At 46.2% G+C, this 13,377-nt stretch overlaps 1 protein-coding gene across 1 annotated transcript in view; it reads left to right on the top strand.

Moving 5' to 3' along the window:
* The first annotated feature begins 2,544 nt into the window (after window positions 1-2,544).
* NEURL1B (neuralized E3 ubiquitin protein ligase 1B) overlaps window positions 2,545-13,377 on the top strand; it is a 184,520-nt gene continuing 173,687 nt past the window's right edge. Inside the window, exon 1 of the mRNA XM_083483731.1 lies at window positions 2,545-2,647. Coding sequence (XP_083339857.1) covers window positions 2,560-2,647 — 88 coding nt within the window. The 5' untranslated portion in view covers window positions 2,545-2,559. The remainder of the gene's footprint in view (window positions 2,648-13,377) is intronic.

Genomic DNA, 13,377 nt, shown 5'->3' with positions numbered 1-13,377 from the left:
GTGAGAGAACACACTGACGGTGTGTGATGGTGCTCTTATCTCATTCAGATTCCTTGATGGTGCTCCAGGAGTTCTGTCTTCAGCCAAGCCTTTGACAACTGCAGGACACTTCAGGACTGTTGCTGTTTTTGGGGGTGCAAAATTTCTGAAGGAAGACTTCTTCTAGTAGCCTCTAATAGCTGCCTTGACTCATTAACCACACTGGCATCCTCTTGGCCCTGGTGTTACCTTTTTCTGACCTGAAGTATAGATTCCTGCTGAGCTTCTATTATTGTTGTTTTGAACAACCCCAAAACATTCCGGAGACATCTGACTCTCTTCACTTTCACTTTAATATTCATTTTGCAAAGAAACATCAACGTCAGCAGCATTCACAACAAATGGATCAACTGCCCAGGCTGGAAAATCCATGTCCAGCAGATCACGGAAACAAACTTTCATATCATATCATAAAGCTGCTTCAAATGATTCACACACACAGTTATTTCATCATCTTTCAATTAATCACTAACTGCTGCCAAAGAAGAAAACTGTGTTTCCTCAACATCCTATATTGGTGGCCTACAGCTTGACTTTTCCAAGAAACCCTGTAATAATCTCCTTTGCCTCTGAAAAATTAAAACTTTTTTTGTTTTGTTTTCTTTTTTTTCTTAGTCACTTCTATGTTTTCTTCACTTTTTACTTTCGTTTGTGGCACCCTAGTCTTGTGCTGTGGCTCCCCATTTATGCAATTTTCACCTGTGGCCCCCTTGGAATATCCTGGGGGCCACCAGGGGGCTATAGGGCCCCTGGTTAAGAAATACAGGCTTAAACCCCAGTTGGAGCCTAGGTCTGTCCAGGATTACAGCCATTATATTTTCCTAGTGTACCAGAAATAAATATAATATTAGCTCCTAATGGAGAAGATAAGAAATACATTAGTAGACAGATAAGTAGCAACCAGATGTCACAATCATTCCATTGCTTTATCAGGCTATTAGTAAGATTCATTTAAATGCTACATACACTACAGTATCATTTGAGAAGAGGATGAGAGATACTGTACATTCTTTTAGCAAACATTTTTCCCCCTCCTGCGAAAACACATTGTAACCAGTATCCTAGTAAATTAGACATCACTTGGAGTTTCAGAAGCAGTAACATAAATGACAATGGTTGGAGCCTGTTTCCTTGAGTCTAGGCAATGAATTGCTTCCTGGACATTTTCTCTGCCTATAACGATTGTAAATATAAGAGAAACAAGAGAGACAACCACAGGACGTGTTATATTTATTTTTGAAGGAGAGCGAGGAGAAATGGGGATCCTCTTGCACGGTAGGATTGCTATAGCAGTCACATATTTATTAATAAAGAAAAGACCATAAGTCAGAATGCTCCGATTGCTATTGATAGAAACAAAAGTGACATGACTACAATGTGATAATTCACACAGCCAAAGTAGGACAATATTCGTAGAGAAATTCAATAAATAGGCCTTTGCCCGCAAGTATCTGTAGCTTCCTTCATGGATTCCTCATACGAACAGGTTCTGCATGTAAGGGGAGTCTGGTCCGGCCCCTGCAATGTTCTCGTGGTGACTGTGGACATATTATTTTGGGAAACCTAAACGTGTAACTTCACACCTAACACACGGGCGTCAGGGGTGGAGCCAAGGGGAGCTCTGTGACCTTGTTGCCAACTGAACGGGAGGGAGAGGAGCACGACCTTGCGTTTTAAGCTGGTCACGTGCGCACAGCCCCACACCTTAGAGAGCCAAGGCACGCTCAATTCCGCAGCTTGAGTCTGCCTGCATGGAGTGAGTCCCACCTGCAAAACAGTGGCAGTTTGCAGGAGGCTTCCCCTCCCTCTTTTCGCCTGGGGCGCTGCTCTTCACCCCGTTCCGGCCGCCGCGGAGGGAGCCCCGCAGTCAGCCCCACGGCGCCTTGCAGAAGGGCGCGTGCCTTCGCCCCAACATCCTCACGGGACCCGAGTCGTTCTCCGCACAGACCCGGAAAGAGCGAGAGGGCGCCAAATTGTAGAGGCGGCAAAGAAGCCCGGAGCCCCATCCCTCGTTGCGCCCCAGTCCTTGCTTGACGTTTTGTAACGAGACGGCGGGGCTCTTAACGGCAGTCTGTTAAGAACCGTGGGCTGAAGAGCGAGTACTGTATATGGCACTGGCCCTTTAAGGCTTCGTGTGTGTGGAGTGCTGTTTTTTTTTTAATTAAGGCCCAGGTGTGACGCCAGAGGCCAGTTCATAGCCCCATTCCTTTTGCCGCCCTGCAACGCTCCAATGGCGAGGCCGGCGCACCGACGAAGCACGATCCTCCTCCCTCGGGTGCGCCGCCCGCCAGGCGCCGGGCCCCGTGCCCGCCCATTTGGCAGGTGCTCCGCGCCGCCACCTATTGGCTGGCCCCCTCGCCCACGTGCCGGGTTTGAACGCGCGCTCCGGCGGGAGAAGTTGCAACTGCTGAAGAGCAAAGTCCCGAGGAGCCGCCGGCCAGTCCGCTTGCAGGAGACCCCCAGCCCACCGCTGCCCGCGCCTTCTCCTTTCTTGCCCTCGAAGGGAACAACCGCACCGCCATGGGCAATACAGAGTCTGTCCCGCTAGAGGTGGCGATGCGCATCTGCCTCAGCAGCAGCAGCTGGATCTCGGGCGCCGCTCCCCTGGGTAAGGGAAGCGAGAACCAGTCTCGCGCTCAACTTCGTTGTGTGGCACCGCAAAAACTCACGCAGTTATTGAAGCTTTTGGGGGCCGCATATAGAAGCGTGATATTCCGTGGAGAGGCGTGTGAATGAAACGTTTAGACAGCTGCATGGGGTGCAAGAGAGGGTGCAAACTGTGACAAGCCTGGACAAAGTTTAAATGTATACCAGAGAAGCGCAGTGGCCATTCACAAAAGCAGTGGGCGGCAATGAGATCGTCAACCAGGCTTGGCTGTGCCAGGTAAAATCAGTAGAGGGCACTGTGAATGCAGCGTGCCTTTCCCTTGGGAAGGATAGGGTTAATCCTGTTCCGATGTTAACGTTTGCCTATTAGCAAAAGTGGCTTAGAGTCAGCAAAGTGGTGAAATCAATGGAACTTACTTCCAAGTAAACATGCTTGTTTGGTGTGAGAGAATATTGTGGCTGTATCCTTGCCAATGTGGTTGTAACCTTAGGGTTTCTCTGCTGCTATAGCTATTCATCAGTATGAATATTTAACTTCAAATCTCTATTAGCATGCCACGTTTTCCATGCAGTCATTTTAGCCTGCGTTTTGGCAGAACAATACGACTTGCAAAAAAACATAAGATTCTGGGCATGTTATGTAGATGGTATTTAGTCCTTAGATGGGCCTTATCAGGGTGAGTTTTGATTCTAAACCCTGCTTTACAATAAAGCTTATTCTCTCAAATATTTAACCCAATGTCCAAAGTGCAATGAGATCAGCACTTCTCCATTCTCACCACCTTCATTGCCATCTCAAGAGCTGCATGTTCCAGGTGTTTTGCGTACATTATCTTAGTAAAGTATAGCTTGTTTTCCTTTTTAAAAAAGCAAGGTGAAAATAATACCCCATGGCAGTTATAATTTGCTTGAGCTTTAATAAATAAAAGCCTAAAAGTTGGTTCATAAAACCTGATATCCTGTACTGATTATCTTGTCTAGCACTGCAATTTTAAACACACTTACTTGTGAGAAAGGTCACTGAGCACAAGGGGGCTTCTAATGAATAGCAGTATGCTCCAAGTCTGTTATATGTATGCAAGAGAAATACTTTATACGGAAACTTATTGCATGAGTTAGTTAAATAACTCAAGTCCCAGTCCTTCATTCAATAGAGCCAGTATGGTGTAGTGGTTAAGAGCGGTAGACTCGTAATCTGGGGAACCGGGTTCGCGTCTCCGCTCCTCCACATGCAGCTGCTGGGTGACCTTGGGCCAGTCACACTTCTTTGAAGTCTCTCAGCCCCACTCACGTCACAGAGTGTTTGTTGTGGGGGAGGAAGGGAAAGGAGAATGTTAGCCACTTTGAGACTCCTTAAAGGGAGTGAAAGACGGGATATCAAATCCAAACTCTTCTTCAATTCTTAATACCTTGTATAGAAAGCTCAAAATACAGCACTTTGACTATTGGAGACAATTATATGTTGGTTGCCATGAATTTCTGTGTGGTAGTTAATAGGAAAGTTAAGACTTAAAAGAGTCTTAGGTTCATGCACCCGGCTCATAGTTTCTGCCAGGTCAGACTTACTGGTAGATTGCAGTATAATTCAATAAGACAATTTAGTCAATACCTTTGTGGGTATTGGTTAATAGTCAGTTTCCGGCAGGATGATCCTTTAGTCTCACTGTACTATTGGGTATTATGCCAATGAAATGTAATGGTATGCTTTAGCTAAACTTGTAGCAGAATAAACAACTTTAGAAACAAAAGCTGACATAGCAACAATGACAGACACACCTACACTGTCTCAGGCAACTCCTCCAGTTCCTACCAATATTGTTCATACAGCCACACATCAGCCCTGCGTGGAAGGTGCTGATCATAGAATCATAGAGCTGGAAGGGAGCCCCCCCTCCGGGTCATCTTGGTGATAGCCAAGCAAACTCATGACATCACCCAACTCAGTACACCCACACTTTGTATGTCCAGTGCCCAGTTAGCCGCAGAGAGACCACAATACCTTCTAGTGCACAAGCTGTGGTGGTGGTACTTGGAGGAGGCCCGTGGGAAAGGGCAATGCAGTGGGAGGAAACTGATGTAGGTCTGAGTCCTACCATGGGGTGATGCACATTCATCCCCCAGAAGGCAAATTCCACATTCTGGATGTTCCGATGGGAATGATTTTGGATGAGAAAGGGATTAATGCAGCAATACAAAGGCCTACTGTTACAGAAAGTATCAAACACATAGGTAGGCTATGACTCACTCTCTCAAAAAAACAACAACCAAGAACACTTTTCATGTTTGTCTAAAGAAGTTCTATCTCATGCCCATTCAGCTAGAATGCCAGTTACCTTTTAAGTTACAGTGGTACCTTGGGTTAACGTTCTGGAGGTCCGTTCTTAACCTGAAACTGTTCTTAACCTGAAGCACCAGTTTAGCTAATGGGGCTTTCCGCCGCTGCTGCACCGCCGCCGCATGATTTCTGTTTTCATCCTGAAGCAAAGTTCTTAACCTGAGGTAATATTTCTGGGTTAGCGGAGTCTGTAACCTGAAGCGTCTGTAACCTGAAGCGTATGTAACCCGAGGTACCACTGTATTTGAAATTTTAACAATTTTCCTGGGTGTCCAATAGAAGCTTAGGCAATGCATAGCCGCTTCAGCTGAACAGTTTATGTCTCTTAAGAGTTCTCAAAGGCTTATTTCGGATACTTCAAATTCTCTGTGTTAGGGATGGGGAGCTCATGGCTCTCTGGAAACTCCTATCATCCCTGCATGGGGATTATGGAAACTGCTGTCCAACAACATCTGGAGAACCACAGGTTCCCCATCCCTCCCCTGGGCCATTCTTTTGTACAGGGTGAGTCCTTTAAAAGAGGCCCCGTGGATACAGAGTACACATGTTCCACGGGGCCTCTTAAAAGACTCACCCTGTACAATAGGGTAGGCAGTAGCTGGCCACTGGGCCAGGGTTCCTAAGCCTCTGTGACATTTACCTTCTGTCTCTATAACTTCCCTCTCCACCATTTCTCTCCTGGTCTTGTTTGCCAGCTGCACTCCATTTTGAGCTGGTACATCATAAAGAAAGGACAGGATGGCCACTGGTATTGGCAGATGCATGGAATTGGTAATTTACTCAAGGCAATATGCCAGCAGAGCATGCTCGACTGCATGATACTGTAATAGACCATTATGTATCTGTGTCTTCCAGGCACCAGCCATTCTGCACAGATTCCACTGAAAACCCCTCATTGTCCATGCCAGTTACACGGTTTGTGCCCATCCATACTGTCTACATTCCTACTGAAGCGGCTGGACTAGTCATGACCCAGAAAGAGCTCTCCTCTGCATGCCAGCAGGGGGCAGCACTCTACTGCAATCTGTTGTGTGCTCTTCCTTCGCCTGCCCCAAGAAACCAACTCTTTTCTCATACACTTTCATTTGCATTCCAAGTTTTTGCAATGCAGTGGGGAGCCAAGAGTGGCTGTATTTCTATCATTCTTGAGGAACGAAAAGCTTTTGCTTTTGAGCCACCTTATGTTACTTAAACTCCGCTATCCAGCAATGGTAGGTGTCCACCACTAGAGGTCAGCCTGCATTCATAACTTTAATTGCCTCAACATCTAGCTGTACTGTATTAATTGGTGATTTATTAAGAGCTAGCTGTACAGATTAGCTTTCAAATCTCTCTCCCACCCACAGAATGAAGAGAATGCAACCTAAGCTGCAAAACAATATTCTTGTGATAATGCATTACAGATAGATCACCCAAGTTTACGCACAGCGGCACTGAATAAAAAGCTGACAATGTGATGTGATGTAGCACTGTGGGCCTTCACAACTAAGTATTTTGATGAGCAGTTGTCTTTATTTTGTAAATGTCAATATGCAACCTGATCCTGTGTTTACTCAGAAGTAAGAGCCCCTCAGAGCTCAGTGAGCTTAATCTAAAGTGAGCGAGCATGGGACTAAAATTGTTTTGGGTGACCCCTATAGCGGATGGCTGCTATGCTGGTGCTAAAATGTTAGCATAACATAGGTGCAGTCCTGTGCTCAAGCACCCAAATATCATCGGAATCAAATATCACAGTGGCATTAGCGTCCAGATGAGATGGGCAAACTTTTTGAAAATGCGAGAGCTATGTAGAAAACACAACAAGAAACTCAGAAGGTTCAGCTCTAGGACCTTCCTGGTGGTTCCATGAGAAAGGGCCGTGTGGCTGGAAAAAGGAGATCTGGGTCTGAAGGGGGCCATGGGAGCCTGAATTCTCTGAGCACCTTAGGGTGCCTCTGGTAAGAGAGGGGATGGTGTGTAGATGTCCAGTTTTGAGGTGTGGGCTCTCCCCTCCACCTCACTAATGTTTGCCTGTCTTTACCACCTTCGTTGCAGCGATGGAATTGACAGTCCTGGTTGGTTTTTTATATCTGGAGTCCTGAGGCAGAGTGTTTGTGTGTATTCTCAGGAGAGAATGGTCAGCAATACGTATACCCTTCTCACTTTAGTTGTGAGTCTTTGCTGTTTGTGAAAGGTGCTGTAAGGCTTCCACTGTGGTAGCATCTTACCAATGCAAGGATGCTGCAGTTCTTTAATTTTTTTATTTTATTTTGCGAAAAATATATTTACTGCCAACCTAATATACCATGCTGATGAACAGCATAACCCAGCAACAAAATTACTTTCATGATGCAGATAGAAAATATTTCCCATTGGCATAGTGCTGTGTTCTGCTGGCCTAGGTGAGCTTACAATCCTTTCCCGCCAGGTGGCCATAAGGCAATGTTAGTATTATGCTGTTAACTACCTAATTGCCTTTCATTATTTGTTTTTATTTTATTGTTTTGGGTCTGTTGTAAATGTTATGAAAAAGAAAAGCTAGAACTGTTCTGAAGAAGTTGGAGGCGGAGGAGCTGTTTAGTTGTATATGCAGAGTTGAATTATATTGACAGTGAGGAGACTGGAAGTGCCACACTGCTAAGTTAAGGTTCTGCTTTGAACTCCCAAGTCAGCAGCAAATTCATAGTACTGTATAAAATGTGTACTAGTTACCAAACACATAATATTTCCTGGCTTAGCTGAGCAATTATTTAGAGGTCTAGAAAAAAAGAGATGCTGGCTTTTTGTAGAAGCTGGCAGTAATTAGTGATGCTGATGTCAGTGCTGCCATCACTGTTATGAATGAATGAAAAGGTATTTAACATGCCATGTCTCTCAAAACTCCTTCCCTAATGCCAATTTAATTATCCTTAGTAGAGGAGAAATGTGGGCCAGAGAGGATGGCATGAATAAGAAAACTCTCTTGTGCTAGAGCCACCATGTATTTACTGCCCAGAAAGTTGGAAGGATACCGTACAGGTGGGATACAGTTCTGATCTAGATGAGACCTCTAAGTCATTTTGGGCACCGAAATGGGAGCTCTCATCCTCTTCAAGGACAGTATTAAACTGGGCCAGAGAATGGTCTGAAGTCATCTAATACAATTCCACTGCTGAAGCAGAGTGTCTCTGGCCAGTGGTGTAGCATGGGGTGGAGCACAGGGGCACTTGCCCCAGGCGCAAAATTGTTAGGGGTGCAAAATTTTAACACCTGGTGCTGCCTCAATACAGCTGTGCGCTTCCATCACTGGGCTCCACTGAAAATGGCTTCTCTGTGCGAACCAGGAAGTGACCTCTCCAGACAATGGATTGACTCTTTTTTAATTATCTCTTTGGCTGCAATCTCCTGGGTGGTGTGGACACCAGTAGACAGTTGGATGTGCATGTGTGTTCTTCCTGTTTCCCTCCTACCCCCCTGGGTGCTGGCAACCCACACTATGCCACTATCTACAGATAGGTAGCCGTGTTGGTCTGCCATAGTCAAAATAAAAAAAATCCTTCCAGTAGCACCTTAAAGACCAACTAAGTTAGTTCTTGGTATGAGCTTTCGTGTGCATGCACACTTCTTCAGATACACAGATGCCACTATCTGTGACCCTGAGGATTAGCCACGATAGATGACGACTTGGGAATCATAAGCCACTTGATGAATTATTTAGGACAGAGCTTTTTTTGTGGGACTTACAGCACCCAGTCAGGAGTGTGTGGAGCTGCTGTGTGTGGTGACAGAATTCGTTTGCACTACTTTCCCCTGAAGGCAAGATATATGCCTAAGCTGCAGGCAGGTCGCCTTTTGACTTGTGGCATGTGGTGGAGTGGGAGTGAATTTCTCTTGCCAGCATGTTTGCTTTTGGAACGTGTTCCCTTCCTCGGCTCAGCGCAGAAGTTCAGGAAGAGAAATGGGTGTTTGTGTCTACCGTCTATGGTGCTGTCTTACTTTGATGAGAGTCAGAGTGTTCTCTTCAGATTCCTGAGTGGAATGTGTAGGAGGCAGTCTTTGTGAGTCTTTTTTAATAGTTATTCATCTTTTCAAAACTTGAGATTTGCTACACTGAACAGGAAGCAGGAGGAAAAAAAGGAGAGACTCATATACAGCATAACCTCAAGGGTTTTTAAAAAATCTCTTTGGCTTTAAATAATTTCTCTAACTAACCAAAATAATTCAGCACCTTGTTTGCTTTTGTCAGTGGATTTTAAGCACAATACATTCTGCATAAGAAAAGCCCAGCTGCTGGGAGTTGCTTGCAGAGAAGTGAGGTTTTATGTCTGGAGCCAGTGTGATCCAGGTAGTGTTAGTCCTAGGAGAAGTCCAAAGGTGTGAAGAATGTCTTCAGTTTTCCCATCAACATCTTTACAGGGTTATTTTGAGGATGACTTATCAAGGACATGTTGTTAATCCACACTGATCGTTAGAGACCTATTTGCAGCACACTGATGCCTTGAAATAAAATGTTCACTTAAATAACATCAAGCTTCTCTTCTGCTTTACAAATGCTTCCACACTTGCTCTCTGGTAGGCAATTCTTACATGCTGTATGCAAGATGAAAGCAAATGCACAGGGTGGGGAGATGTCGTTGGACTTCCATCAGCCCCAGCCAGCAATGGTCAATGGTCAGGGATGATGGGAGTTGTAGTCCAGCAACTTCTAGAGAGCTACATTTTCCCCACTCCTTCCATAGAGGATGAGTCTAGCAGTAGTTATTGGCTGCTCTACCGAAATGGAAATTCTGTGTTCATATGCAGTGTAGTTTTATAGGAATTGAAGGGGCTCAGTTTGAATTATATCTGTGGGTCTTTTCCAGGCCTGGGATATGATCTCTGTGAGGTTTAGAATATTGTAGAAGAAGCTGCTAAAAAGGTCAGATCAGTTCCTTTGTTCGACTACTTAGCTGCTCATCAAATCACCCTGTTTTAGCATGGCTCAGAGAGTGGGCCATGTTGCCATAGTGACATCTAAGTGATGGTGCTCTCCTAGAAGTGGGTAGCCATTTTCCCAGCTAGCCCTCACCTAGCTTGGATGCCTTGTCATCCAAGGAAGGAAAACAGTTGGCTAGGGGGGCTAGCTTTGTGGGTGAGTTTGGGCTGATACTGGGAGCTGAAAGCCGACAGGGAGGTTTGACTTTCTCTGTGGGCTGAAACCCAAAGCTGTGGCTTTGTGCGTGGGGAAACTTCCCTGGAAACCTAATGGGGAAACAAATTCTGTTGAAGCCAAGGAGGGGCGGGAGGAGCTGCCCCCACAAATCAATAAAAAGCAATACAAATCTGAAGTTCTGGTCCCCCTAACAAAAGCCTGTCCCCTAACAAAAATCCTGGCTATGCCCATGGTTGAAGCATTAATGTTGTGAACCTTTCCATCATATCCTCAAGTTGTAGATAAAGCCATTTATCCTAAAGACACCACAGTCTTTATTGGCATTCATGCCAAGGAAATGAAACCCTGATAAGCAACTGAACTCTGAGCATTGGTCTCTCACTGCCTGGATAGTGAGGTGTGTGTACAACAATACATTTCAAGAGCGAAACAGATGGGACACTGAAGATCTGTGAACAGCTTATTTCTGTTGTACTTCAAAGCAGCCATGGGAGGTTCCATTTTCAATCAGAGTAATGTGAATGTTTTAAATGTTCAACCCCCCCGCCCCCGCCCCCCCTTTCCTGATCTAAATGCTGTTGCTGGTAGGGAAGCATTTAGAAAAAAAGATTGAGAGTGGGAAGGGAGTTATGAGGGAATGAAGGCCTGGAGGGTACTTGATGAAAAGTCGGTGTGTGCGAAATTTAGCAAATAACTTAAGTAGGGTATAAAAGCCCACACAATGTTTTTTTTTCTGGCGGTCAGGAATTATATCTCATTGTTGTCTTTTGACAATCCTGTCAGCTGGAGGAGGCGACAGACCCGGCTGAAGTTCATTGGAAGGAACCTTGACGCCAGCAACTTAAGGCTATTCTATTTGGGGGATATTGCAGTGTGTCAGCAATTACAACATCTGTTTGGTGTTCCAACAGTTTCATAAAAGGTGACATCCCAGTTGAAACTGTTAACATGTTGAAAAGACATGGGGGTAGGATGGGGTGGAACGTTTTGGCACTGTGTTGTGCCCAGAATTTGATTTGTTCTGTTCTCCTTTTGCGGGTAGGCTAGGTTTATAAAGCCCATAGGAATCTGCAGTTTCTCAAAATGTCAGCTTCTTTCTTTTGGTTTCCCCCCCCCCCTGTTAAATTTAAAAATACGCATGAGATTAGTGGCTGCAAATCTCTGTGTGCACTTTGATATTCATATTGCTGTACATAATGCCTCTGTCTAGTGTAGCATGCAGGAACAGGAAACCGTGGGAGGAAGATATTGCTAAGGAAACGGTGCTGGCTTTAAGTGACAGAACAACTGCTAAATATGTTGGGACTATGTAGTATTCCATCACCACCACCACCACCCTGGCTCCTAAGTAATTAGTTCCAGGGACAGCAGTGTTTGGGGTATACTGAGAGGGGGAGCCAGGCATTTTAATAGCTTCTACAAAAGTATTACTCATCAAACTGTCTGCAGATCAATTCCATGTTTTTGGTGGGAATAGATGGGTCTTGCTCCAAGCCCACCCCTAAATTCATCGTGTGCTATTTGTATTCCAAAAAGCCTTTTCTACTCTTGGTGCGCTCATGTAATTCCGGCGCCTTCCTCTTTTTTTCTTGCAAGCTTTCCCAGTTTGAATGCCAATGTGCTTGATAGTGCTTTCCCTGTGGACACATATATTGTTTCACATATAGCTTGACCATACAGTGGCACCTCGGGTTAAGAACTTAATTCGTTCTGGAGGTCCATTCTTAACCTAAAACTGTTCTTAACCTGAAGACCACTTTAGCTAATGGGGCCTCCTGCTGCTGCTGCGCCACCAGAGCATGATTTCTGTTCTCATCCTGAAGCAAAGTTCTTAACCTGAAGCAATATTTTCTGGGTTAGCGGAGTCTGTAACCTGAAGCGTATGTAACCCGAGGTACTTCAGGTTACAGACGCTTCAGGTTACAGATGCTTCGGGTTACAGACTCCGCTAACCTAGAAATAGTACCTCAGGTTAAGAACTTTGCTTCAGGAGCAGCAGGAGGCCCCATTAGCTAAAGTGGTGCTTCAGGTTAAGAACAGTTTCAGGTTAAGAACGGACCTCCGGAACGAATTAAGTCCTTAACCCGAGGTACCACTGTATAGTGTTTTCTTGTTGTAGTTATAAGATATGATGCAAGGTTTGGTTTTGTTTTATTGTAAAAAAAGGAAGAAGCCAGGGCAGGAGCCCCTGAGTGTTAACCTTTTGGCCCTCCTGTGGTTTTGATTGGGCCCTGCCCTCCTTGCGCCTGCTTTTCACAATGGTAAGAACCTGCATTTGTGCCTTTGGCTTGTCTCAACATTAAAGTGGCCTGGTATCCTGTAAAAAGGAACAGAAAGAAAAAGACACCTAGCCTAAGTGTAGAATTGCTACCTTTGAAGCAAGCAAAATAGGTCCAGCTCCTGTGTCTTTCACTAAGAAAATAAGCAGGTGAAGCATTTCCTGGCATAGAGCAGTGTTTCCCAAGCGGTGTTCCGCGGCACACTAGTGTGCCGCGAGACGTTGGCTGGTGTGCCGTGGGAGGGAGGCGGGCGAGTCGGGCGGCGAGAGGCGGGGTGGCGGCGGCGAGGATCCGCGTCGAGCCGGGGGCGGCTCCGCGGTGGTGGTGCCGAGGTTTCTCTCTCCATTCTCCCCTCACACACACACACAGGAAATAACACAGGATCAGCTGACAGGACCCGGCCAATGGGGCGGCGGCGGGGCAGCGCGCGCAAAAGGGAGGAGCGCGAGACAGCGGACGAGGAGGAGGCCGGCATGTCCGGGCAGCAGCAGCAACAACAGCAGCAGCAACTCCCGGCGACGGCTCCTCAAGCCCCGGGCAACCCTACTCCCTCACCGGCCTTGGCCGCCCTCCTGCTCCACCCGCCGCCGCCTCCCCCGCTGCCGCCGCCCCCTCCTCCGCCCGCTATCGCCGCCACCACCACAACAGCTGCCGCCATCCCTCAGTCCCTCGCTTTGCTGCCTCCTCCCCCCCACCCCCAAAGCTTGGAGGTTCCCCGGCAAGGGGGAGGGGAAAAAATTGAAACTTACACTTTCGTGCGTCCCTCCCGGCGTGATGCTGCGCGCTGACGTCACGGGGCTGTAATGGTGGTGTGCCTCGAGATTTTTTTCATCAAACAAGTGTGCCTTTGCCCAAAAAAGGTTGGGAAACACTGGCATAGAGATCAGTGGTGGAGGAAATAAAGAGCTTCACCTGTCCATTCACTTAATCTTGGGCTGCTGTTAAAGGCACAGAAACAGGGCCAATAAAAAGCGAAGGGGCAATCCTAATTAATGGTGAATTGTGAT

This window comes from Podarcis liolepis (assembly GCF_965112155.1).
Source record: "Podarcis liolepis genome assembly, chromosome: 2".
NCBI lineage: Eukaryota > Metazoa > Chordata > Lepidosauria > Squamata > Lacertidae > Podarcis > Podarcis liolepis.
Note: the sequence above shows the minus strand (reverse complement) of the source record. Positions and strands in the feature narration are given on the sequence as shown.